We start from the raw sequence: 27,672 nt of genomic DNA, 5'->3' as shown, positions 1-27,672 counted from the left end.
TTAAAAACTCTCTCAAATCAACCATATCCCCAATTTCTTCAAGTTTAAATCAACCAACACTCAAATAACAAGTAAGTTTTCATAATCAAGTATCATTAGCATTTTATGTTTATATGTTTACATTTTTCCTCTTAAATTAGAAATTTAAATTTTAGGGTTTTCATACCTTATTTATATAAAAAAAACATTGGTTATAAACATTTTTTTCTCTATCTATCAGTCCCGTAATATTCCAAAGATGGTGGAGTGTGAACAGCAATATACTAAAGACATTGGGTTGGGCCTAACACCCTAATAGATAACCTCGAAAATTAGCCCATATAGTAGGAACTAGTCGTTGCTCTATTCTTATATAAGCCATACGCGCCAAGTTTTCATCCTCAACTGATTGAAATTATTCACCAGAAGAATAACAAACTCACTCACTTCACAGTTTCGATAGAGTACTCAAGATTTGTGCGCATTCACCATTCAACCTTGTTGAATTTAGGGTTAGATCCTTTTGTTCCTTCTCAATATTCTACAATTTTATTTTGTTAAAACATAATAAAATCTTCAATTCCTTGAATTGTCCTTCAATTTCAGAGTGTGATTTGTTCCATACCTTCACTATCTTCTCCATCAGATTCCTCTTTCTTTCAGATAAGGTATTTCATCTACCCAGTTTAATTCTTTTTTTCTTTATATCAGTTTTTGGTGAAGAAATAATGGTGTTTGTTGAATTTTATAGGTTCCTTTCTTATCTTCTCCCATAAGTGCTTGGTTCTTTCTTTCTTTCAGATAAAGAACGGTAATTTAATCTTTTTTACTCTATATCTGTTTTTTTTTTTATATTTTTTTTTTATATTCAACCTTGTTGTGAATTGCTTTTTTTGGTTCTAATACATATCTACCATTTATTATTTTGTTATAACATTTTGCTGAATTTTCTTTTAATTTCAGTCTGTGATTTTGTTCTATCTTCGTTATCTTCTCCTTCCTTCAGTGTTGCTTTCTTTCGGAAAAAGAAGGTAATTAATCTATTTAATTTACCCCTTTTAATCCTTTTTTTTTTTAGTTACTCTTTTTATTCCTGTGAACTAGATTTCTTACCATTTTATTTTAATTTCTTTGTTTGGATCATGATTAGGGTCAGAATTAGTTGTATGGTAGTTATTATTTACATGCCTAGTGATTTTTATTTCTGTGAATTGGATTTTTTACCATTTCATTTTATTTTGTTTGGATCATGATTAATTAGGGTCATGATTAGTTTTAGGTGGTTATTATTTACATGCCTAGTGATTTTTATTTCTGTGAATTGAATTTTTTACCATTTCATTTTATTTTGTTTGGATCATGATTAATTAGGGTCATGATTAGTTTTAAGGTGGTTATTATTTACATGCCTAGTGATTTTTATTTCTGTGAATTGGATTTTTTACCATTTCATTTTATTTTGTTTGGATCATGATTACGGTGATAATTAACGAATTACTTTTGTACCTGTGTTATTAGATAGAATCTTTGGAATTCAATAATGTTCTATATGTTTGAATTTAATAAGCTGAATATTGTTTGTTTATCTGCAGACATGGTGCGTTGTGGATGTTGCAAAGTTAGGAGGGCAAAGTGTGTTCAAGGAGAATGCATCTATGCTCCCTATTTCCCAACTGTGGAGTCCTATGAAGGAGTTAATAGATTATACGGTTTCAAACGAGTACAGGAGTGGATTAACAATAGTGCACAAACAGATCAGCAGAGGCATTCGTTGGCGAATGCTCTTAGATGGGAAGCCAACAACAGGCATGCAGATCCTATCCGAGGGTCGTACCGTCCATATATGGAGGCCCGGGACCAAATAGATATCCTGCAGAACCAAGTTAACGAATACCAACAGCAACTGCATACGCTTAGGCTAAGAGTCGAACAATTGCAAGCACAGCAACCTAATGCTGCTGCACAAGGGCCACCACAGCCAGCCGATGCTGCACAAGGGCCACCACAGCCAGCCATTGCTGCACAAGGGCCACCACAGCCAGCCAATGCTGCACAAGGGCCGCCACAGCCAGCCAATGCTGCACAAGGGCCGCCAGAGCTTCTTGATCTTTTCAAATTTTAGATTATGCCTATGTTAAGCATCCTTCTGTAAGGATAGGAAACCTCTTTTTTTTTTTGTTTTTTTTTAAAGTAGTGGCACCTTTTGGTAACATGCATTGTAAAACTTTGAACATGTGTAAAAGTTTTTGAATGCTGTTACTTTTGGATGAATTTGTTAGATGTAACCGTTGGCATAATAACTTGATGAATTCATAGTTCAAATTTTCACTTGCTACAAAATGTTTGCCTTACTTGCTAGACTTCAAATGACTGACATTGTCTAAGTTGCTTATATAATTTAATCTAAAATGGTTAAGTTCTCCACCCGATTAGTAAGTTCGTCATGCAAAGGTTTTCCACAATATCAAATTAATTAGGCTCATATTGAATGAAAAAATAGACAGCAACTTTGTAATGTAATTCAAGTGCTCACTTGTAATCATTCCAGACCTCGAGAAAACAATTTGCATTTTCATAGACAACTGCAACTCCGGAGTTCAATTTTGGAACCCGTACATCTATGTCAAGTTGAGGTATGGGAGGAATTATGAAGTTAGATATTTAGGTGGATTAAACAAGTGCCCATTTCTTCATCTGAATGTAACAAAACTATTTTGGATCTCTGCTATATTCAAGGCAGGTGCAAGATGTCACAAATTTTGTTTATCCCCTTCGCGAATTTCTGTAAAGGATGGCACAATTTTGAAGGGATGCAAACAATGAACTCAATTTTAAAACTGAATATACATCAAAATTTTACCAATAATCCCGACAAGAACATGCACCATCCCTGAAACAATGGAATCTATTATTGTCCCTAATGACTATCTCTCTCCCGGTAACCTTTGAAATGAGTTTTATTGCCTCATGACAATCGCCGCATAGACGAAGATTTTTAACAACACGAATCACATCTTTGGCACCAGTACTGATCAGTGCAAATGCAACAGCTAATTTCTCACTATGACAGCCAAGGAAGTGCTCTTTTTCCTCTTCCTCTACATCAAAGAGCACAAACTCGGTGGTCGGAGTATAACCAGCTTCTTTCAAGTCCTTAAATAAGCTTTCAAGCTTGTCATATATCTTCTGTGATAACGGATGGGAAGTGTCCCCCACAAGGAATTCATGAATAACCCCGTCAACTTCAACCCAACTATACCCAGGTAACTTTTGCATCCCTTTCTCATTCACTGTTGACCTTATTTTTTCTGCCTCGTCCCATCTATGACTTGCTGAATATATATTTGATAAGAGAACATAATGTCCCGAATTCCATGGTTCTAACTCAATCAGCTGCTTCAGCACATGTTCAGCCAACTGTGTTTCCCGATGCAACCGACATCCTCCCAACAGTGACCCCCAAACAATAACATTAGCCTTCATTGGCATACCCTTGATCAAATTATGTGCTTCATCCAAGAAACCTGCACGGGCTAGGAGATCCACCATGCATCCATAATGTTCAATAGTAGGAGTCACAGAAAAGTCACGACTCATGCTATTAAAATAACGACGACCATCATCAACCAGACCAGCATGAGTACATCCACAAAGCAAACCAACAAAAGTATGCTCATTCGGCGGAATTCCAAACTTCCCCATTTGGCCAAAAACACCAAATGCAGCCCCAACTTGTCCGTACATAGCCAGTCCAGAAATAACAGCATTGAAAACCACACAATCTTTCTCCTTCATCATTTTGTAAACCCCCAAAGCCTCCTCCACGCTTCCACATTTTGCATAAAAATCAATCAAGGAAGTACCCAACACAGGGTTAGACAAAAACTCATCATAATTCATCAAACCCTTAGCCCAATTCCCCAACTCCAACGCTCCCAAACTCGCACATGAAGAGAGAGCTCCCACCATAGCATAACAATCCGGTCTCACATTTACCTTCCTCATTTCAAAAAACAACTCAATTGCCTCTCTAGGTAACCCATTCGACGCATAACCCTGAATCATAGCACTCCAACAAACAACATCCTTCTCAACCATTCCATCAAACACAAACCTCGCTTCCTCCATACTTCCACATTTCGTATACATATCCACCAAAGAAGTAGCCACAAAAACATTCCTAGACAAACCACACTCCCTCAAACACCTATCTATCCACCTCCCACTCTCCAAATCACCTAACCTTGCACAGGCACGCAAAACCCTCACAATAACAAAACCATCCGGCCTCAAACCACTTTCCAACAACCCTCTAAACAAATCAACCGCTTCCCTAAACTTCCCAAACTCAATACACCCACAAATCATACCAGTCCAAGACACAACATTTTTAACACCCATATCATCAAACACCTTCCATGCATCCCTTAAAAACCCACATTTCGAATAAAAACAAACCACATTCGTTTTCACAAAAACATCACAATCAAAACCAGTTTTAAACACAAGTGAATGTATCATCACACCCAGATGAAAAAGATTGAGTCTTGCACAAGCTTTAAGTACAAAACTGAAAGTGAAGCTATCAGGAACAATAGCAGCTTTGTGCATTGAAGCGTAGAGATGAACTGCGTCATTGAACCGGTCTTTGGACACCATGCCGCGGATCATGGTGTTATATAGAAATGTGTTTGGATTTGTTGAAGTTTTGTGGAAAACGAGGATTGGGTATTGGGGGTTGGTGGAGAAGGATATGGTAGAGCGGAGAATGATGCTGAGGAGGTCGTTGTCATGGTGAAGGTTGAGGCGGAGAAGGCGGCAGTGTGCGAGTTTTGCGTGTTTCAAGGACTTCAATCCTGATGCTATGCACCAGTTCGTTAGTTCTAAGGCCATCTTGCCATGCCATCGTTGTTGTGCTAATAGATACATGTTTCAAATACTATGTTCTTTCTCTCTAGTAAAAAAACAAAGGGAAATGTTAACCAGTGCCCGGGGCACTCGTTAAAGAATCAGATGTAGAAAGTATTACATTGGAATTTGTGCTGTCAACTCCTCAAAAACATAAAAAGTGTTATTTTTACTTTAAAATTTCCTTTTTTAGGTTCCTTAACCAGTGCCCCGGGGACCCAAAAACAAAATAGTAAATCATCAAATTGAGACCTATTTGAAAAACTTTTCACAAAATGCTCACTAGTTTTGAAATATATTTTTTAAAAGTAAATTGGCCCACCTAAATTTAAAGAATTGAACATGAGACTTAGCACATTGTCAAGTCCCAAATCAATATCATTAAACCAACGTAAGTGAATTACTAGTTTGAAATATTAATAGAGTCAATGACTAATTTAACTATGACTTATGAAGACGTGATCAATTTTGTGGTTCTCTCGTAAAAATATGTTGTACTAAATTTTGAATTGTGTGTGCTTAATACAACTCCAAAGAATCATCTCTTACTTGGCTAAAACATCAACGAGTAGCAAAGTTCTTGTCAAGAAATTTAACCATTCTGCATTCTTATGACCGAATGCGAAATCAGACCTCTTGTTGAACTGGAAAATGATCTTAAATTAATAAGAAATGCTAGCAGTACACATTTTAACATACACTTTTCAACACACTCTTTTTGATTGATTAAAATTTACATGAGACCCACTAAATTTATATGGGACCCACATGATTTGGTTGGATTTATGTAAATTTTAACCAATCAAAGATAATGTGTTAAAAAGTGTGTGTTGTTAATTCCTCTAAATTAATTTAAGTAAATTTTATTCTTAAATTTTATTAAAATATGAACCACGCTCCAATATGAACAATCCTGCATACTATTAGATAGAGTAAAAAGAGCTTATTTTAATTTATTTGGACAAGATTCTTATTTGCGAAAATATTTAATAATAATATATGTTAAATTGACGTCCTCATGAACATAACTCAATTGATATGGACAATGCATAAAATATGTAAGGTTCGAGGTTCGATCCCTAGACACAAGGGTGCTCTGTAGGTCTATACAATGCATAATATATTTGGGGTTCAAAACTCAACCACCGGAAGTAAAAAAATGAAAAGATGAACAAGTTTCTTCTCTAATACGTATACTAGTAATAAAAGGGATGCATAATTTTTTATTTTTTTTGTATTCTATTTTTGATAGTATCTAAACTACCCTCAAACAATTTTACTATTAAATTCATTCATTATGCTTTTTTAGTTGTTATAAATATCTCTTTATATCATTAACAATTCAATTTTTGTTTTTAAATTTAAATCTGCCCCATATAATTTAAAAAACTAAAAAGCTAACTGCAATTTTTAGTTAATCTTTTTCTAAAACTAATTATAATTTTTCTGAGCAATATAGATATTATAAAATTAAAATCGGTATAATACAAATAAAAAATGCACGTAGATGTTTAGCTAGTGGAAATTAACGGTAACTTTGAAGACGGGAAAGTTTAGAGAAACCATTGCTTCATGGAAATTTTTAGAATTGTTAAAAATGAAAGTTAGTTTATTTTGTTTTTGATATATCATCAGCATTATTTATTATTGTCCTCATCATGCATCCAAAGAAAGTGTAAAAGTAAAAACCAAAATCCCACCAATCATTGAACTACTGCTACTTCTACAACAACGGGTCCACCAACCATACACGATCCAATTGTGGAAGAAATTCAACCAAATTATTCCCAAAAACAAACTCAATAAACAACGTAAATGAACAAGAATCATATTAATTACTACATCCGTTCCTTTTTAAGTGTCACTTTTTAACATTTTACACAAACCAAGACACTCAATAAATGTTACTTTTTCTTATACAATAATCTATACTTTTACTATAATAGCCTTAGTCATTTAATATCTTATTTCATATATTTCTCTCTCCACAATAAATAATTAAGGGTAATGTTGGTAAAACAACATTTATTGTTGCATTGAACTTTGAAAGTGACAGTTAAATAGGAACAAAAAATTTCTCCAAAAGTGACACTTAAAAAGGAACGGAGGGAGTAATAATGATATTAATGATAACACAAAAATAACAAAAGTTCCTCAACACATATCAAAATTTCTCAGAAAATTTCCATCAAAATCAAAATGAAAGAAGAAATTCTAACAAAAACAAGTTTCAATGAATGATTTTGTGAAGTCCAAATCCAAATCCAATAATAATAAAAATGATCGATCTAGTCTTGAAAACCAGTTTTAGCCCAAATCGCATTTCGAACCCTACTAAGATCACGTCCTTTCAAAGTTCTACCAACACCTTCATGAACAGAAAATGAAGCCATTCTTGTTCTAGCAAGAAACTCATGCGGTGGAACTTTCTCGTCATCTTCTTCATCTTCATCATCACCTTCATCGTAGTTTCTTCTCCGATTCTGTCTGTACTCTTCTCCAAGTATCTTTGACCAATCCGGAACATTCACTGGCATGGATGACACACGACCATCGGTGGTGGAAGATGATGAAGTGCCTTGAAAACGAGAAACGCGAACAGATTTGCGAAACTCGGGGGAATTTGAGTTAGTGTTGTAGAGTTCTGATTCGTCGAACTCGAAGAGTGAATCAGTGACAGAATTGTTGTTTGTGGATGGAAGAAAGTGGTAGGTTTGTTTTCGAACATGGTGGTTCTTAGTTGTTGCTGCCATTGAAATTGTGTGTGTTTGGTTTGGTTATGATGAAGATGAAAATGAATTTGTATTTGTATTTGATGTGGTTTTTTATAAAGGTTTGGTTTTGTGTGGTTTTTGAATGAAACAAAAGGGATGGGTTTTGTTTTCTTTTGCGTATAGACTTGTGTACTTTGGAGTGGATAAGAGCGAGAGGGATTCATTTACGGTAACACCCCGCATATTTGAACTTAATTAATCATATACTATATTCGGTTGTTTAAATAATTGATGTATTTGGTGTATGTTATTGACTAGATACATAAGTTATTTAATATACATAAAAATTATTTTATTTGGTCATTATTATAAACAAAACAAATTACTTTTTAAATTCATTGAATAACTGAAGTATTTGATCAATAATATGGATTAGATACATCAATTATTTAATGAATCTAAAATGTGATTTTTTAATTATAATAATCATCGTATGGAGATAAGCGAATGAGGTCGCTCATACACTTGTTCCAGATGTCACTTTTTTAGCTAGTCCCCAAAATTTTAATGTTGCACCTCTTTGTATTTCGACTTTGATTATTAATGAAAAGCTATAAGCTATTTTCCCTAAAAAAAAAAATCATCGTATGAAGTATTATTATTTTTTGTTTAGTTTAACCAACCAAATGGTATAATGATATGTATGCTCCAATTATGGTGAGTCGTCATAATTTTACAAGGTCTAGGTATATAGTGCATGTTTCATATCACACTTTTTAAAATTAAACTTTTTTTTCCTATTCATGGATTTCATGAGCATAAATACTTTATCTCCATAATTTCACTCTGAAAATTGGTGATTTATTCATAATATCAAACATGCATCAAGTTACTTTTCAAAATATTAGAATAAAGTTAATGAATGTTGGTTTAGTTAGTAAGAAGTTGGTTCATACCGTGCAAAGATGTGAATTCTACTACTAATATCAATGTGAGAAAACAATTTGTAAATACATATGTCCACTCTTCTTTGAGCCTATATTTGGTAGTACGGTGATCGTATTTTTTCAATATCTACATTTTATAACTTCAATGAAATCACAATAAATCAACGTAATTTTGACCTATTAATCGTGATACCAAACATACACCCTCCGGTCATTATTATAAGCAAAAATCAACATTTTAAGTTCATTTAATAAATGATGTATGTGGTCTACATTAAAGACCACATACATTATTTATTGAATGAATTTAAAATGTAGATTTTTGTTTATAATAGTAATCGAAGTGTGTACATCGTTCTACCATGGTCATCTCCAAAACCCAACTTAATTAAAATTTTCTTGATAAAAGAAAAATTGAATAGTAGAGAGAGGTATACATGATAGATGAGGGCAGGGGCGGACCTGGACTGGGCACACTGTGGCAAGTGCCACACCAGTCCAGGCCCAATTATATATTTTTTTTTAATTTTTAGCTAAATATTATGTTATATAAGTTAAATTTTGTAAATTAATCACAACTGTATGGTGGTATCTAGTGGCAATCGTGCGCCCCTTTGTTCAATTCCTGCAATGCACATTTTAGCTTTTTAAATTTTATTTTAACTATTAATACTATAAAAAATGCAAAAAGCAAGTGTTGAACCGCAACACCCGAAGTAAAATCAATTAATATATACACCTGCATGTGATGTACCATTATCTATACAATTGTTTTATGAATATTGTTGTGAGAAACAATATATAAGACAACCTGCAAAAAAAATTTGTGCCAGGCTGGTTTTGTGAGGCCAGGTCCGCCCCTGGATGAGGGTAAAAATGGAAAGGGGGAATAAGGGTAGTTGTTACGAGGAGATTGGGGGTTGGATGGAGAGAAAAGTGGTCCTATTCGAATTGGTTTAGAGGTTCAAGGATGATGACACGTGTGAAGAGGAGGTTACGTGAGAAAGGAAGGGAAGGGCGTGATAGCACGTGAACAAAGTAGCTTCACTTGGATCAAGTGCTTTGCATCGCTTTCCATTTTCTGCCAGCTCACTCCTAACTGGATAAATCACTTGTCCTCTCAAATGCGACATCCCAATTATTTTCTCATTTTTCTAACTCCTAAAATTATCCTTCTCAATAAATAATCATGACCCTTTCTTCTTCTCTATTCAATTCAACCACTCATCTGCTTTATGATTGCTCATTTCTCTGTCGTTTTCTAACCTTTTTTTTATTAATTAAACTATTCCGTTCATATTTTGGTACCCACTTCAACCTTATTTATAAACAAAAGGCTTAAATATGTCTTTAGTCCCTGCACTTTCATCATATTTTGGCATTGGTCCCTGCACTTTGTAAAAATATTGGTATTGGTCCCTCTGTTAACCTTCTGTTAAAAAAAAACACAACTATTGGTATTGGTCCCTGCACTTTGTAAAAATATTGGTATTGGTCCCTGCACTTTGTCAAAATATTGGTATTGGTGCCACGTGGCATGAAATGATTGGGCCACGTGGCACTCCGTTAGTTTTGTTTTTTTTATTAACAGAAAGTTAACAGAGGGACCAATACCAATATTTTTACAAAGTGCAGGGACCAATGCCAAACAAAAAAAAGTGCAGGGACCAATGCCAAAATCTGATGAAAGTGCAGGGACCAATGACACATTTAAACCTAAACAAAATAAATAAATAAAATCAACTTTCACATTTATTAAAAATATAGTTAAATATATATAATCTTTTCAATTTCATGTATAAAAAAAAAAAAGCAATGCTATATATCAAGAAAGATTTTATCACGAGTTCTTCCTGAAATTAATGTTAGCCAATAAAATTTGTGCATGGTCTTGACCCAATAAAAAAAAATATGCCTGATCCGAAATCATGGGGTGGTGAGTGCTATGTATTTTATTTTGATGAAACGGTAATCAAATTAAACTGAAATCTAAGGGTTAGTGTTCTGCCATGTCATTCGGGAAGAAATCGTGATTTCACTTTCGCTGTACATAACATTACACAAAGAAAAAAGATCATGCTAACTAGTGTCTATCAAACACAAGTTAAGAAAACCAAAACGATAATATTTGTATTTAAAATAGCATCTTTTACACTTCTAAAAGTTTTAGAACACAAGTTTCGAAATATTTTTATTATATTTCTTTCCTTAACTAGTTACTTAAGGTCACTTGTTAGTATTTTTAAAAGAAATGCATTTACTATTTGTTCTGGATCGGCGAAGTGAAACCCCTTCACCATAACACCGTAAAAGGAAGAAAAGACTATACCCTTAAAATTTCAGGTCTCCTCGAAGGTTCCCCTATCGAACACGCACACCACTCACCCTGTCATCACCTACCGTGGTGATCTAGTCTAAGGGAGACTGTAACAACCCGTTTTTCGTTAGTATTATTTTATTTATTTATTACATGTCTTTAATTGCTTGTTTGTGTGTTTGATTTGGGATTAGTGTATTTTTAGGCGAGAAAGGTATTTTAGTCATTTTCAGGACTAAGAGTATTTTTGTAATTTGAAGAGCGAGGATAAATTAGTAATTTTAGAATGTAGAATATTTTAGTGTTTTAGTGTGAATAGTTATTTTTACTAAGTTAGTAGTAACTTGAGGTAATTATTTTGAGACAGTAAACTATGAAATATTTTAACGAGTTAAGTGTGTAGTAACTTTTGCACTAAGCAGTAGAGCTGAAAATGAGTCAAGTCGAATCGAACTCACCTGAGCTCGACTCGATAAAAATTGGTTCAGCTCGAAACTCGACTCGAATTTGATACGAACCTTTTTTTTTAACTCGAGTTCAACTCGTTTAGAGTTCACAAACTACTCAGTTCGGATCGTTAGGTTCAACTCATTTAAATTTAAAGGCCTTTTAACATAACCTCAAAATTTAACTTAGAGTCTCAAAATTTAAAGGTTAAATAGTAACATAATTTACCACAAGTCCCAAAAAAAATATTAACTGCATTTGGTCATTAAAAGACCACACACTCCACTAATACACTACACTATCTTCTTTTGCTTTTATTTATAGCCAATTTTCATCCCCTTGCCTACTAAACTTTCGATGTGGGACATTAGTTATGTGTTCTACGGGAAATACTTCCATGACATAGTTTTGGTGCCATTGGTGCCATTGGGGAAATCATGGTCATTGATGTGTGTGGATGTGTGTGTGATGTGTGTGTGTGGTGGAGATGCAAGCTAAGGCACCAATGGCACCAAAGCTATGGCACCAAAGTGCTACTCGTGTTCTACAATTGCAAACCATATCAGTTATGTGTTATCTTTATTTCCTTTTACTTTCAGTCTATCTTTTTTCATGGTTTTGTACGAATATGGTTTTTTATAACAAAGTTATTGGAATAGTAAAAATGAAAACGTTATCTGATGTGAATAAATTATTCATCCATGTCAAACTATTATTGCTCATCCTATCACCATATTCATATCAATTCTTATGCAAAATTGGTTTTAATTAAGGACCGTATACGTAGAGAAAGAAGGATACTGAAGAAATTTAAAACTACACGAGAACTAGTATAAACAAAATAAACAAAATTCAACAGAAATAAGCAACTATAATTGAGGATATATATAATTGAGGATATATATATATATATAAAATTTGCTAAAAGACACCTTCATAAAGGGTGTCTCCTAGCAAAACCCATATATAAATATATATAAAGAGGATATATATTATGGAGCCAACTCATGAACCAAACGAGTCGAACTATATATAGTTCAAGTTCAGCTCGTTTAGTTAACGAACCTGATTTTGAACTCAAGTTCAGCTCATTTGGTTCATGAACCAAGTTCACCGAGTTAATTGTCAAATCGAGTTCCGAACTATTTTCGAGTTGGTTCATTGCCAGCCCTACTAAGCGGTAAGAGACACTAGGCCCATTATGAATTGAAGTAACCTAGCCCATTAGTTGAAGTATATATAGATAACTTATGAGGAGAATTAAGAGCAACACCAATTTGATTTTTCCTGGTGTTCTAGGGAGATTTCAACACTCAAGAATATAGAACCCAAGAGTATTACTTCAATTACTTTAGGAGTAATGACTATAGAGTTACTCTACTTAATAATTGTCATTTGCATAAATACACAACACAAAATATGGTGTAGTGGTGTATTTAAATCTGGCCATTAGCAACTTTTGCAATTATAAAATAAATCATATAAATTCATATAACTTTTTTGTTATATAAATGTGTAATGATCATAATTTGGTCGTGTAGGAATAAATGGGTAATGATACCAAGTACAATATGATGGTAACCACATAATTTGTACACAATTTGGTTGTTATGACTTATGATCATCTCCTGAAATCAATGCGCAAGCAAAACAAAATCTGATGTGGTGGTGGTGTCAAACAATGACAGGGTTACTGGCAGGGAGGTGACCAACACAACTACTAAACCAGTTAGCAAATCAAGTGAACCAAAAATCAAAACTATTGAACCGATCAATACAATAGTAACAAACCATGATTAGTGGAGTTTTGCGGATCCCCAGCTAACAATGAAGGATAAATAATACTTCAAACACTTTACCTTGTGATTGAATTAAAGTGGAAAGAAAAAACGAGGGAGTTCATGGTTTTTTATGGGGGACAAATGCAACCACAATATGCTAAATTTAGTTTCCCTACATGAAGAAACAAATTCAAAATGAAGATATGGACACTCAAATAGGGCCCAATCAGAAGGCTAAGGGTAAGTTCAAGAGAAAAAAAAAAATTGATACAAGAAAATTTTACCCTATAGCCTTACTGTTGTACCTTAACTCCTACGAATCAACAAAAATTTCAATTGACATTTCAAGTATGTATTTCTCGAAAAAATGAATTTTTTTTTAGTAATTATAAAAAATAATAGCAAAAAAAAAAAAACAGAAAACATAGTTCAAGTTATTCAATTCCTTTAATCAACTAGAGACATTGCATATGAGTGTTTTAGAAACCAGATTGAACAAAAGACTTGAACTACATATTTATGTTGATGGTTCTCACGTCGTCATCGTTCTGTAGCTTCATATGGTGAACCGAACATGCCCATCTAAGTTCATCGACAAACGACAATACTCAACACTTTCTACCATTCTTGTGAACAATCCGATGCGACACCAACTTAGACGATGCGACACCAACATGGACCCTAAATAGATTGAGTTTTCTCATGTTGTAGTATACTACAACTAGTTTGATGTTTACTTCTGCTGTATAAATGTTCATGGTTCTATGGTGTGGTTTGCAAATGAATGAAGCACACCAAACTATGGAAGTTTATGTGCGTAATGGATAACAGAAACTGTTGATGTAATGTGGACCACAAAAAAATCTTACATTACTGATTCAAATTATATAACCTAAAACATTCCAAACCCTCCAACGTAGAAGTTTTTACACAATCTAGGAACGAATCAGATTATACAATCCGAAATAAGCTGAGAATGATTTTGGATTATATATATAATCTAAACCAGTCCGGAATCTGGACAGTGGCTTGGTCATCAAGTCTCACTGGTTTCATGTGTGTTCCATGTATTTTTTTTTACTGTGAGCAATGTTGACCACGTGTTTCAGACTCCCCTTGACTTCATTACATTCTCGGTTTGCATTTTGCCTATACCCACCCATTCTCATTCCAACTCACATTTTCTTTCATACTTTTCTTTTTAGTCTTTTATGATGTCAATGTTTCACTGTTGGTCTTTCATACAAAAGTTCCTGTCATCTTATAGGGATAATATGAATGATCAAAAGGCATTTGTCGACTCTGGAAATTCGTACCACAAATAAATCTGGATTTTCAATCCGTCTAGATTTGGGGTTGCTTATCAGAGTCTCCTTCACTCATTGTGTCATTTTTAATTCCCATATTCTCCTCCTAAGGATCTGCGATAGGGATGACGAGTCTTTCCCTCCTTTTCCCTCCATCTTCTTGTGGGATAAATTAATTAGCATTATGCGTTTAATATTTTGTTATAATAAATGTTATGTTAATGTAAACGTATTATGAATTTTGGATCAAATAATAAAATATGTTCAATTCTTGACAATTTATATTATGTCTCTTTAAATTTTGTCATTTTCATATATGCAATTTTAATAATTTGTCACTGTATTTTTTTTTTTTTTGGTAGAATAATTTGTCGCTATATATATTGATATAACTGGTTAAACAAAATTCAGATTTTAAAATTTGAACGAGGGTAAAATGATCAATTTGGAGGGCAAGATTTTTGGGAGTGTGTGAAAAGAAATTCTCAAATTTTTTTGGGAGTTATGCTGGGCCCATAGTAATAGTAATAGTAATAATACTATCAATCCGGATATTTTATTCACCCTTGGAGCGCAAGATATGTAGCCTCTATATATTTAATTTAACGATTTCCTTCCCTTACGTATTATCCTGTAACCCTAATTGTCAGACAACTTAGCCACCATGCCACCAAAGCTTGATCCATCGCAGGTAACCGAGGTGAAGGTTCGAATCACCGGCGGCGAGGTGGGTGCGGCAAGTTCACTTGCTCCGAAAATCGGTCCACTCGGTCTCTCCCCAAAAAAGATAGGAGAAGACATTGCTAAGATGACTGCCAAAGACTGGAAGGGTATAAGGGTGACTGCCAAGCTCATCGTGCAGAATCGTCAGGCAGCGATTGAGGTGGTTCCTTCGGCATCTGCGCTTGTCATCAAGGCGTTGAAAGAGCCTGAACGTGACCGCAAGAAGACCAAGCATATCAACCACAATGGAAACATATCCCTTGAGGATGTCATTGACATTGCTAGGGTTATGAGTTCGAGGTCGATGGCGAAGAAACTTTCTGGCACTGTTAATGAGGTTCTTGGTACGTGTGTCTCTGTCGGATGTACCGTGGATGGCAAGGCTCCTAAGGACTTGCAGCAGGAAATTAATGGAGGAGTGGTTGAAATCCCTGCTTTTTAAGGAGGTGGTTTATTTTAATTAATTTTTTTTTCTGCATACGTGTTTGGAATTATTGAAGATTTTGTTAATTTGGTTTAGTATTTGAGATGCTTTTGAGAGGTTTTATTTTCTGGTTAACATTGTCTGCTACTGTTGAATTGGAATATGTTTTTTCTCATATGTTTTTGTTGTGGTCTGAACGTATTACACCTTATTTGTATTGTGTTATATAATTGTTAATTAGGTTTTGCTTTTGAGAGCTGTTGACATAGTGAGCATATCATTATTCATTGCCCTAGTTAGCCGAATTTATGCTCTCATCGTTTTTTTATTTGAAGATCGATTTCCTAATACAGCAGCTTTTAACAGTTCAATATGCTCGCATTGGTTTTTATTTGAAAATCGATCTCCTGATATAGCAGCTTTTAACAGTTCAATTAGGTTGATATTTTGCATTCTGGTAATTCTTTAAAATTAGAACCGACACCAAACCGAAAGACCTATGGAGCTATGCTTGGACTGTTTAAAATTTGAGATGAAACCGCAGTCAAACCATTCAAATAACTTAACGGTAGACAATGCTGATTCATTATGCAACTTGTTGAACTATCCCATTCAATTTGGTTTTTAAAGACAATGCAATTAAGCTGATGTGAGAATAGCTGTCTGGTTTTAATTCGATGATTGAGATTCTGTGTGATTCTGGTACTGCAGGAATCAATTCCAGGTTTTTGTTGTCACTGCTATTGTGAGGGACATACTATGTTTTAGTTTATTTTCTTAGCTGAGTAAACAATAGTGCCATATACTCTGAGCTATCCGACATTTTGTCCATTGTATAAATTTGATAGATAGACTTAATCATTTGCTTTGTTTGGATGTTTCTCGTGTGAGCTCCCTGGTGTTGGTTTGCATTTTGGCTTTCGCTATCGTTTGAGTTTTCCTTGCAGTTTGCTTTTGGTTTTGTTTAGGCCGTTCTGTTGTGCTCCGCTAGTGCAGAGCTGTCTCAACCGAACACTCTTCATTGGTACGTCTTGTACTCTCGGCAGAGCTATTCTAATAAATTCATTGGCCGTTTCAAAAAAATAAATAACTACAAATACGATTTTTCTTTAACAACAGAATATAAATGGTATCCTACTCTTGGATGAAAATTTGTTCTTTGTTCAAGGAAATGATCTATCATTGATCATACTTTGATACACATAACTTGATGGTTGAAACTTTATAGCAAGTTTTTTGATTGAAATTGATTGTTTCACATTTTTGCATCTTCATTGCATTCTGTACATAAGATTTGTGTTTGGGATTAGAGAGTCTTGTATTAAGTTTTGGGTCATAAGATGTGTTTTTTGTTCTGCTGTCTATGTAGCTACTTAAACCGTAAGCATAAAAGTTTGCTGAAATAGTTTCCCCAAATTTTCCTTACTCAAGCAAAAATATTTACTTTCACTTGTCAATTTATTTTCTTGGAAGAAAAATTCTCTTTCTATGCCAATAAAAAATGTCGTGGAGCATTATGGTGTATATAATTTGCTATTGGATTTTTGAATGCATGAAATGTAGTGTGAATCACGGAAGTGATTATAGCATCTATATATGCACTTGTATGATCAGGCCGCTGGTATGGGTGTTTTTTAATGGATAAGTTGCCCATAACCATATCATATCTAATCCAAATTCAGTTATAAAAAAATTATTAAGTTTTTAAACTCTCCATATTGCTCTTCTTGGATGGATTCCCATCACCAAAGACAACCAAACTGAATTTGAAAAATAATGTAGTTTGGTTTTTTTGGATATGATTTGACCATCTACACCTCTGGCCAAAGGGATATGCTATTTTGACCATTTTGTATATGGTTTGGCTTTGTTTTGTGTGGAACTTACTGTCATTTAATTTGAAAAAAAGGTGTTGCCATAGGAAAAGATACGACAACATAGACAAGAAAAATTCTTGGGTGGATACAAAAATTTAGATCCTCTATTTGGTCACACACATAAAAAAGTAGACATGCTATAATCATTTAAAAATTAATGATTATTTAATTATTATTTTTTTTTACTTTTTCCTTTTTATGTGTGTGTGACTAAATAAAGGGTTTAAATCCTTGTGTCCACCCAAGAGTTGCTCCATGAACAAATAGAAATATGCATGAAAATTTTACACATGTCCTCTTCTTCCTATTTTAAGGCATTATAATCCTTTGGATAATTTGTTTTCTATAATTGACAATCATATGAAACAAATCCTCTGTATTTGTTCCTTATCATTGGTTTTGAAGCTATTGGCCAACGTGGTTTGCTCTCTACCCCTTACATTGCCTCAATTTGTTGCGCAATTTCCTCCTTTGTTTACAACCGTGTACTCAACCACTTCATGTATGTATATATAGTGCTCATCATTTGTCAATACCAAGTCATTCGATCACTCAATAGCGTTCATCAAATATCTCAAAGAAACTTTAAGGTTATTTTTTTGAAGAGTTAATCTTTTTCGTTTGCATTCTCTCTCTGTGTTTCATTCAAGGACATAGAGAGGGATTGGCATAACAATAATAATAAAGCTTCATCAAGCGTCGTGTGTATCACCGTCAAATTGTATATTCATACAAACAAGCTGCTGCAATGGCAAGAGAGCTAAGACCCGCCACGATGAAGCCATGGATGGAGGTTGCACCTTCACTTCTCGAGTTCCCTTGGAAACCCTCCAATACTCCTAAGTTAGAGACCATATTTGAAGATGAAGAATGTGAAGAAGATGGTCTTGCTGACTTCTGATTGTTTTGTACTTTAATTTGCGTCCATATTTTGTAAATGAATAGAGAGACGTTACCTAAAACAATCATTAGCGGCATATAGGAATTATCAAAGAATGGTTGCATTTATATTTTATAGATGTCATTGTCTTGATATGTTTCGACATTGCATAGTCGAATTTGTAAATACTCATTCTATTATGAAATAGTGAAACCAAGGAACTCATAAATTTGGATTTGCTTTTTGCTTTTTTAGTTTTGAATCAATGAAACAAAATATTATTAACACTATAAGCACAAGTTGTGAAAAGAGTACGAAAAAATACAATCTCACAAAACTCAATTGTTACTTCGTTTTTTTCTTTTTCGTGTGTGATAATTCTCTCTCACTCACGACTTTAATCTAAAAACATGTTTCCCTACAACATATTTGGGATTTAGTAATTTTTGAAAAATGTTACTAAATCAAGAACAAAGTTGCTAATTACATTTAGTAACATTTAATAAATGTTAGATAAAGTCTTTGTCTAAAAAAAGGATTTTGTAAAACTTTAGAGGGGCATTACTAACATTAGAAGATGTTACCTATGGATACTTTTTGCAACATTTTCTGTATCATCAGTAGCATTATAAAATGTTACTATTTTAGATTATTTGTAAAACTTTTTAATTGTTACTATTTTTGCAAACTAAAAAAGATGTGCCTTGACAATCAATTTATTAGAATCACTCACTATTGAAAGAACAAAACAAAAGGAGTTTAACTATTTTCCAACTACAGTTTCCATCAATTTATAGAACCCTAAAATGTTTGTAACATGCTTTTAAACAACAAAATAGTTCTTATAAATTGAAACCACCCCATTTTACGGAATCTCGCAATTTAGATCACAAAAGAAATTGAGGTTAAGTTGTTTTTTTTTTTCCTTTTTTCGCTGATAGAGACTTAAGTTTCAAGAAAAACAAAAAAAACAAGTGTATGTATCAAGTTTGAAGTGGTGGAAGGAGAAAAATCTCTACTTTGCAGGAAGAAGCATACTCATAAAAGTTGCAGTGCATACCATTCCTATTTCCTATCTACATTATGAGTTGTTTCCATCAAGTATATGCCTCTATAGTTAGATGCACTTGAGTATGTATTTTTTATTTTTAAGGATGGAATGATCTTGAGCATGTATTTCACATGTTTTTATTCTACTTTAATATATACAATTTAGCGATTTATAAAATTTATTTATTTATTTCTTTATAGGGACGAAGAGAAACATTGTGCACTTTGTTTGGAGAATATGCAAATTAATTCAAAATTTGTTTACTTTCTAAGTGAAGTTTAATTAAAAAAAGGAAAATGCTAATGAGTGCCCTTGAAGTATTGGTTAGAGTACTAAAATAAGTAACTTTGCAATAAAATTATGTCGCAAAGGATATATTATGAATTTATTCTGTAAGAGTTTTTAAGAATTTTTTCTTTGAACTCTTTCATCTTTTTATGACGATTTGAACTCTTTCATTCAAATATAACATGTTTGTATAACTGTTGGTCAATTAAATCTCCTCTTATATAAATCAAGTGATTGGACTCAAGTAGTTTATAGATTCCACCAAAAGACCAATCGTTCAAGAGAACCCGAGTTTATTTCCTGTGTACAACAATTCTTGGCCAGACCAATTGTATAATTTAAGTACTTAAAGTGTATTTGCTTAAGATTTTAAAAGATAATTTTTGTTTGAAAAATCTTGTGGATTTTCAATTTGGATTTCAAAGGATTTATGACGCGGTCGGAAACGGGGGTTAACAAGAGCTAAACCTAGATTGATAAGGAACAAGTATGCAAGCGACAAACTTGTGAAAATAGGGTTCCAGAATCCACCAGAAATTGAGAAAACTCTCTAAAATATTATTGAATGAATAAAAGCTGTCTCTTAGGCTACAACTCTTAAGCTTGAATAAGGAAATTTTTTTGTGGTGGTCGGGGTTTGAACCCCGGACCTTGCATATGTTATGCGTTGTCCCTACCAACTAAGCTAAACTCACGAGGACAACTTGAATAGGGAAATAACAAAACCCTAATGTGCCAAAAATCCAAATAGAAAATAAAACAAACTAATAATAAAATTGGGCTGAAATAATAAAATACTAAAGAAACTCTCCTACATCAATTTATATCAAAAGACTTTATGAATTTTAAGGAATCATTGAAGAGAAATGATTGTAACACACTCCATTTCACAATATTATCTAGGGATGGCAAAGCGGGCCAGGCCGCCCCATTTAGGCCCGCCCCGTCTAAGCCCACTAAAAACGAGACGAGCCGAGTCAAATTTTGTGACCGAGTCCAATATCTCACCCCGCCCCATTTAGTGGCGGGCTTGCGAGTTGGCGGGCCGGTCCGACAAACAAATTTTTTTTTTTAAAACTTAATTGTTAAAAAAAAACTATGTTGCTTTTATCGTAAAAAAAATATAAAAGAATGGGTAGCAATTAAATTTGTGAAAAACAAGATAATTATCAAATTTTCGAATTCAACATCATAACTAATGGCAAAATAAGGCAAATGCGCAACATAAAACAAATCGTAAAATAAATTCAACAACCAAATTATTAAATAAGTCTCAAAATAAATAAACTCAACAACCAAGATAAATACAAAAGCATAAAATAAGTCTCAAAATATATCTAACAACCAAAATAAATTCAAAAACATATAATAAGACTCAAAATAACAAATTGAAACACGAGTTAAGCGGGCCGCCCAGCCACGCCCCGTGCCCGTCCCGTTTCCAACGAGTTAAGCGGACCAGCCCGCCCCGCCCCGTATATTAACGAGACGAGACGAGTCAACTATAGAAAGCGAGTTCAAAACTTCGACTCTGCCCGCCAAAAATAGCGGGCCAAACGGGCCGGCCCGGCGGGTCAGACCCGTTTTGCCACCCCTACGCCTATGAAAGGATATCATCCATGCGACCGCAAGAACTTGAAGTACGCTTTTCTGATCCTCGTTGATGATAAAAAAATTGAAGTACGTTTTTCCAGTTCCGACGACCACACAGATGGTATCCTTTCATATATGAGTGTCTAACACAATCTCAAATATGAACGATGTGTATAGAAAAATGCTCAAAACTGAAATTATTAATATTGTAAAAAGTTGGTTCGACAAAATACCTCCAAAACTGGAGCAGTTCCTTTGAAACAGTGTTGCCCATGCTTCCCCACCTCCCTTTAAGATCATTGAGAAATTCACAAAGGTGATCAAACACAGCTTTTGCCGAGTTGATTTTATCAAAAGTCTTCATATCTTTGATTTACCCCCGAAAAGAACTAGAATAATATCTTGGTTGTCTGAGCATAGCATCATTTGCTCAACCAAAAAATAAGACAACAATTATTTCAACAATGTTTGCTCAACAAATGCATAACATCATTTGCTCAACAAATGCACATTTTCATTTTGTGTACCCATACACAAGTGCAACAATGCACTTTTTTCCTGGTTCAACAATGCACTTGTTGAGCAAAAAATAATATCTATGGTTAAATGGCCTATGCCACTTTTTTCCTTTCAATGGTACACTTTAACCATTATTTCAACAATTATTTTTTTTATTAGAAAAATTTATAATATTTTTTCTCTTAATTAATGATACATTTTTATTATAAAATTTGGTAACCGTAAAATGAATTCATTAATCTTACGGCGAAATTTGTTATTTATTCATTAATCTTAGGTTGAATTTCTGACATTTTCATTTTGAAGGTCATTTTTACTAATTATAAATTTTTATGTGTGTGTGTCTATATATATATATATATATATATATATATATATATATATATATATATATATATATATATATATAATATTTCGTTTTTTATAGAACAGATTTTATAATGAAGATGTACCACTAATTAAGAAGAAAAAATTATCCCTCAGAAAAAGAAGAAAAAATTAATTATACATTTATAAAATAATGGATACGTACAAAAATAAATAAATTGTTTATATCTATTAATTTATTTAAAATAATATTTTAGAGTTTTGAATTATTAATATCTAATGAAAAAATAGAGTTTTTTTTTAACCTAACACCACTTAAATATCATCTAATTATTTACACAAGAACGCTTAAATGAGATGGTAAGAATCTCTTCTAGTTTAACCAATGCTCGAGAGATCTCCACAAGTAACGCGCGGAGGATATTCGCTTTACACCAAAAAATATCATCCAAATATCTTAATTTAAAATAGGATATCGGGTTTACACCAAAAAATATCATTTATGATGTTTTTTTTTAATATAAATATATAAATGCAATTATCATTTTCTTGAAGATTCACAAGTCTCTAGTGAGTTGCATTTCATTGATAATGAGGGAAATCCTTACATAAAGATGGATAGATTTGTTGAGGGGCAGACCGACCCCACCCAACATCTATTTCCTACTGTTTTTGCCAAACCCACAAGACCATGGGCTACTTGATTACAATTTCTTCTAGCAAAATTAACAGGACAATTGCTAAAACGTGACAGATAATCTAAACAGTCTAGGATCAGAAACTCAATAGCTGCAATTTTCTTCCTACGGCGCAGGCAATGAACAACCTGTTCAGCATCAGTCTCTATACACAGGCTTGTGAATAGAGACTAAGCCATTGAATAAACTCTTGAATCATTGGTAAAATGAGCATTTGTGTATAGGTACACAAATTTAAGCATTTGTGCACCTTAAAAGTCACCTCTTAGAAAGTTACGAAGATATTGGTATTTTTTGTGCGATGTTAGATTGTTTTGTGTGGATTGTGGAAGCCACATGTTCAAGTTATCTAGATTTTGGTTATGAAATCCCTGTGCTCAATTAAAGTAATTGTTAGGCCTTGTGACTTCTTAAAGAACACGTTTATAACTTATCACTTACTATTTAAGCCAAATGAATCATTAGAGAAGGTCGAATTCGAATTCATTATAAATCACTAGTGTAAATTTATAAGTAGTAGTTTTGTTTTGAGCATAATTCATATACTAGTTTTTTTTTTCTCCCTGAGTGGAGCATCATAATTCGAAGACTATTCTTAATGGAAAAAGTAATGCAATTTCACTAATAATCAAAGCAATACAATTGGTGGCTTCAGCTCTTCATCACAATTTTAAAGAATGGCCATACATGTGTCCATCTACTAAGTTAGGAGCAACAATTTCATAGGTTTCTCTCCTAGAAAACTCTACCAAAGAGTTGGAAAATTGAGAAAATAAAAGACCTGAACAATGTAAAATAATAGCCTTATATTGTCAAAGTAAAATAAAATGATAATCTCATATTCAATTCAATTTTGTTATCTTGATTTTGTGTTGTCCTCAACAATTGCTTTGAATCCAACTCAAACGTCATATTGAATGCAACAAGCTCAATTGTCATATAGGCATGATGAGTATGATGATGGCGTAGTTTGAAGAAATTTTCTTTCTCATTACAAATATTAAGATTAATACTGAATATTATCAATTTACCAAAAATTCCTACATCATGCAAAAAAGACTAAGGATTCTTCTAATATTTTTCCACACTTTATTTGTAGGTATCAAACAAAAACTTGAACCAATTTCCATACTTTCTTTTGGTTACATGAATTTCTACACACAAATTCCCATTTAGAGCTAAATCCTCAATAGTATAAAAAATATTTAGAATAAAGAAACAGTTACTAAATAAAAAAATAAATACTTTGAAGCCCACAGACTGTCATGATAATCAATTGTGTGGAGTGATATAACAGGCTGACTAATATAGTGGGCCCACCACAATAATTAGACATATATTTGTCCTCTTGTTAATTTTCCACCCACCCTCCTGACATGGACAACAAATATGCCACTGAAGCAATGTTTATTTTCATTTTTTACTATACAAAATCTTATATTATATGGATAGGAAATAATAAAGGGTAGGGGTGGCAAATGATAGTGACCAAAATTACTATAGGAATTCAGAATTGACATGTATGTATGCTATTGCCGCCCACTTAGCCAATTCCACTGCATTTTTGGTTCTCATTTTTCAAATATACAATGTGCATAATTTAATTGTCAAATGAATTTCAATTTTCAAACACAAACACAATCAATGATGCTATGATATGGCTAAGAAAGAGCCACGTGTTGTACATTTGTAGGCTAATTTTATGTTGAATAAGAATTCTCTGTTTGCTTCTGTAAGATGAGAATGACCCTATTGATGGTCGGTGTACTTTTTAATTAAATGTTATAATTTCTGATTTCATTAGCTTATCTTTGCACTTTCAGCTGAAGGTTTTTTCTTGTTGGCTTATGATGAAATTGTATGCTTATTGCTTATTCTGACTGGGACTGCCAATGTTTCTTCATCATGGATTAATCCTGTCACTGTCCAAGAATTCCATCTTTTTTTTTTAACTATTAGGGTCTAGCGCAAATGGTTGATGTGCAGTGTTTGTGAATATTCTTAATTCTAGACCATCTTATTTGAAGGAGATGATACTTAAAATGCAAACTCACACACATTAAGTGTAGAGAAATGAGAAACTACATGTTCGAATCTTGCATAGATAAGGGTATCAAATATTCATGTAACAAAAATTATGTGATTATACTCATCTTAGATTCTTTATAACTAGTTCATTATTGGAATTTCCATTTTTGGTGTATTGAAAGTTGATTAAGAATCTTCTAGGCCTCTCTCCACCCATTCAAATACTTATTTTGTTTTTTGTTACACAATACTTATCTTTATTATTATTGAATAAAATATTTATCTTTCTTTTACCTTTTTAAAAATATTTTATAATGTTTTATAAATTATTGTATAGTGAGAGTAGGTTAATATAGATGATTATAATAAGCCATAAGTCTTTTTATTTTAGAAGTTAATTTCATGAGGTTGAGTTAAAATCTACTTTTTTTTTTTTTTGAACAAACTAAAATGGAATATATATATAAACACCAAAGGAAGATTCAGTAGCATAAGACATGCCAAAGAAACTCCTAAATATACAAAATGTCACTGGACTGAAATGGAACTAAACATTAACCAATACCCAAACATTGAAAAGGGCTCGACCACCATCTATCAGTGCCAAAAGGAAAGACAACCTTATTGGCTTTCAACCACCCTAAAGACATATATTTTACTTTATCCAGGAGCCTAGGAATAGGAGTAAAAGCATTGTTATACAACCTATTATTACGTTCAATCCATAGTATCCAAGAACAAAGAAGCCAGATAAGTTGAAGAAAAGACCTTCTAGCTTTACCATCACCTGTTGAATGAACAAACTGGATATAATGATCTGACATTACGTTGTAGTCCACCCCCAAGACGCCTATCCATTCTCGAACCAAAGGCCAGAAAGAAGCATACACATTACACGAAAGAAATACATGATGAGCTGTTTCACTAGCACCGCACCCTGAAACACATAAAGAGTCTTCTTGGGAAACAACACATCTAGAAACCAAATTTGATTTAGTTGGTAGTCTGTCACGCAACAACCTCCACGCAAAAATTGATACTTTTAGAGGAACATGCTTGTGCCAAATAAGTTCTGCCGCTGAATCCACAACTGAGTCACCATGAATTATTAACCGTTGATATGCACCACTGACAGAATAAACACCTGTTGGGTCAGGAAGCCAAAGCCACCTATCTGAAACATTATCAATCAAAGAAACATCAAGTAACATAGTCCTACACTCCTCCAACATTTCCTCCTCCCAAGCCCACAACCTTCTCCTCCAATGCCACGTAATCCCACCCGTATCAGGAGCAAACATTTGGGCCACCGATATAGATTTGTTATCAGCTAACTCAAACAGCCTCCGGAACCGCACACTCAAAGGACCAGACCCCAACCAATTATCTAACCAAAACAACGTATCAAACCCGTTCCCCACCTTTTTTGAAACAGACTCCTCAAACCAGCCTCCGTAACCACCACTAAAACCATCCCTAATCCTCCCCACCTCCCTCCACCACGTTGAACAACTCCGTCCCCCAACCTCCAACCTCCCACCCACCTCACCATAACGAGCAACTAAAACTCTAAACCACAAACCACTTCTGTCCACTAACAACCTCCAACACCATTTACCCAATAAGGCAACATTAAACTCCTTCAGTTGTCTAACCCCCAACCCTCCATACTCCTTTTGAAGACAAACACTAGACCATCGGATCCAACATTAAACTATATCTACTTCTTTCGGTCTTTTTTACAAGAGAGAAATTGGTCAATTAAAATTGATGTTTGATTTATAATATATACCAAATATATTAAGTTTTGTTGACCAATTTATTTCTTATAAAAAAAGACCGAAGAGGGTAATATAGTTTTAGAACCTCGATCATATTTTAGATGTCAATTTTAGATTGAATATGAAAAAGTATCTTTTTTAGATCCATTGAACCGTCTAAATCATAATCTAGAAAAGAATATGTTTAGAGTCTCATATTGAGTAATTGTTACCGTTTAAATAGTGTTTACAAGAAGAGGCAAGGAATTCCCAACGTCTCTATGATCATAATATACAGTTAATTCACTATATAATACGAAATACTCAACACCTCCATATGGTTTTAAAACTGTGTAAAGTAATTACAATTTTTTTTGTCAAAAAAAAAAATATATAAACTATGGCCTCACGAGGTTTGCAAGGACAATTATTTTGATTCCTATTTGTTCTAAACTTAGCTATTTGATTTTTTTTTTGAAGGAAAACTTAGCTATTTGATATTAATTCATTTAAAAAAAATGCTATATTTGATTATAATTTAGGTGTGTCCAGATAAGTTGATCTGGCAAGCCAAGCCATTGGGGTGGCACTTCAGTACCATTGAAAAATTAATGGTATGGTGACATTACCAATCAGAGGCTGACACATGGCACATAGTCATTAAAATAAAACAAAAAACAAAAAGCCATTTTAATTGAAAAAGAACCAAACACGATATCAGCTTTCCTCCTCCTTTCTCCCTTGCCTCTTCAATCCAAAAGCCATTTTAAGTGAGAATCTATTCCATATAAAACTGATATGGCTTGCAAAATTGAAGATATTTGTCTCTTTTGAGTGTACAGAAGCATTGAAGTAAGCACTAAACAACATATCAATTCTTAGTGATCTAAAGCTTGAAATTAAATTGACCATCTTGTTCATATTTTTCAATAAGGCAGAAATTAGTAAACATTAGCCCCAAAACCAGCACCTTCGGCCAACAAAACATGTGCTCTGATGAAAGCAGCCGAGCTAAACACAGCAGGGGCAGCCAAACTGTCATGACAACAGCTGCACCTCCTAACCAGCCACAGAATGAATGTGTTTCTCATTTTAATTATTTGA

At 33.5% G+C, this 27,672-nt stretch overlaps 3 protein-coding genes and 1 pseudogene across 4 annotated transcripts; 1 reads left to right on the top strand and 3 right to left on the bottom strand.

Annotated features, from left to right (window-relative positions):
• Positions 1-2,431: 2,431 nt before the first annotated feature.
• LOC146950781 (Pentatricopeptide repeat (PPR) superfamily protein) lies at positions 2,432-4,929 on the bottom strand. Its single transcript, XM_085746758.1, has one exon. The coding sequence runs from the start codon at positions 4,906-4,908 to the stop codon at positions 2,836-2,838; it is 2,073 nt and encodes a 690-aa protein (XP_085602884.1). The 5' UTR covers positions 4,909-4,929; the 3' UTR covers positions 2,432-2,835.
• Positions 4,930-6,999: 2,070 nt separating this feature from the next.
• LOC146950780 (protein S40-4-like) lies at positions 7,000-7,816 on the bottom strand. The gene has a single exon (XM_085746757.1). It carries the CDS (start codon positions 7,638-7,640, stop codon positions 7,176-7,178), a length of 465 nt encoding a protein of 154 aa, XP_085602883.1. The 5' UTR covers positions 7,641-7,816; the 3' UTR covers positions 7,000-7,175.
• Positions 7,817-15,009: 7,193 nt separating this feature from the next.
• On the top strand, positions 15,010-18,533 carry LOC146950779 (large ribosomal subunit protein uL11x pseudogene; annotated as a pseudogene). The gene has a single exon (XR_015027695.1). The product of XR_015027695.1 is annotated as a large ribosomal subunit protein uL11x pseudogene (transcript).
• Positions 18,534-25,346: 6,813 nt separating this feature from the next.
• Positions 25,347-26,512, bottom strand: LOC146950778 (uncharacterized). Its single transcript, XM_085746756.1, has one exon. The coding sequence runs from the start codon at positions 26,107-26,109 to the stop codon at positions 25,363-25,365; it is 747 nt and encodes a 248-aa protein (XP_085602882.1). The 5' UTR covers positions 26,110-26,512; the 3' UTR covers positions 25,347-25,362.
• Positions 26,513-27,672: the final 1,160 nt, after the last annotated feature.

This window comes from Medicago sativa, chromosome 2, assembly GCF_051527215.1.
Source record: "Medicago sativa cultivar Bolivia chromosome 2, Bolivia_mono, whole genome shotgun sequence".
Taxonomy (NCBI): Eukaryota; Viridiplantae; Streptophyta; class Magnoliopsida; order Fabales; family Fabaceae; genus Medicago; species Medicago sativa.
Note: the sequence above shows the minus strand (reverse complement) of the source record. Positions and strands in the feature narration are given on the sequence as shown.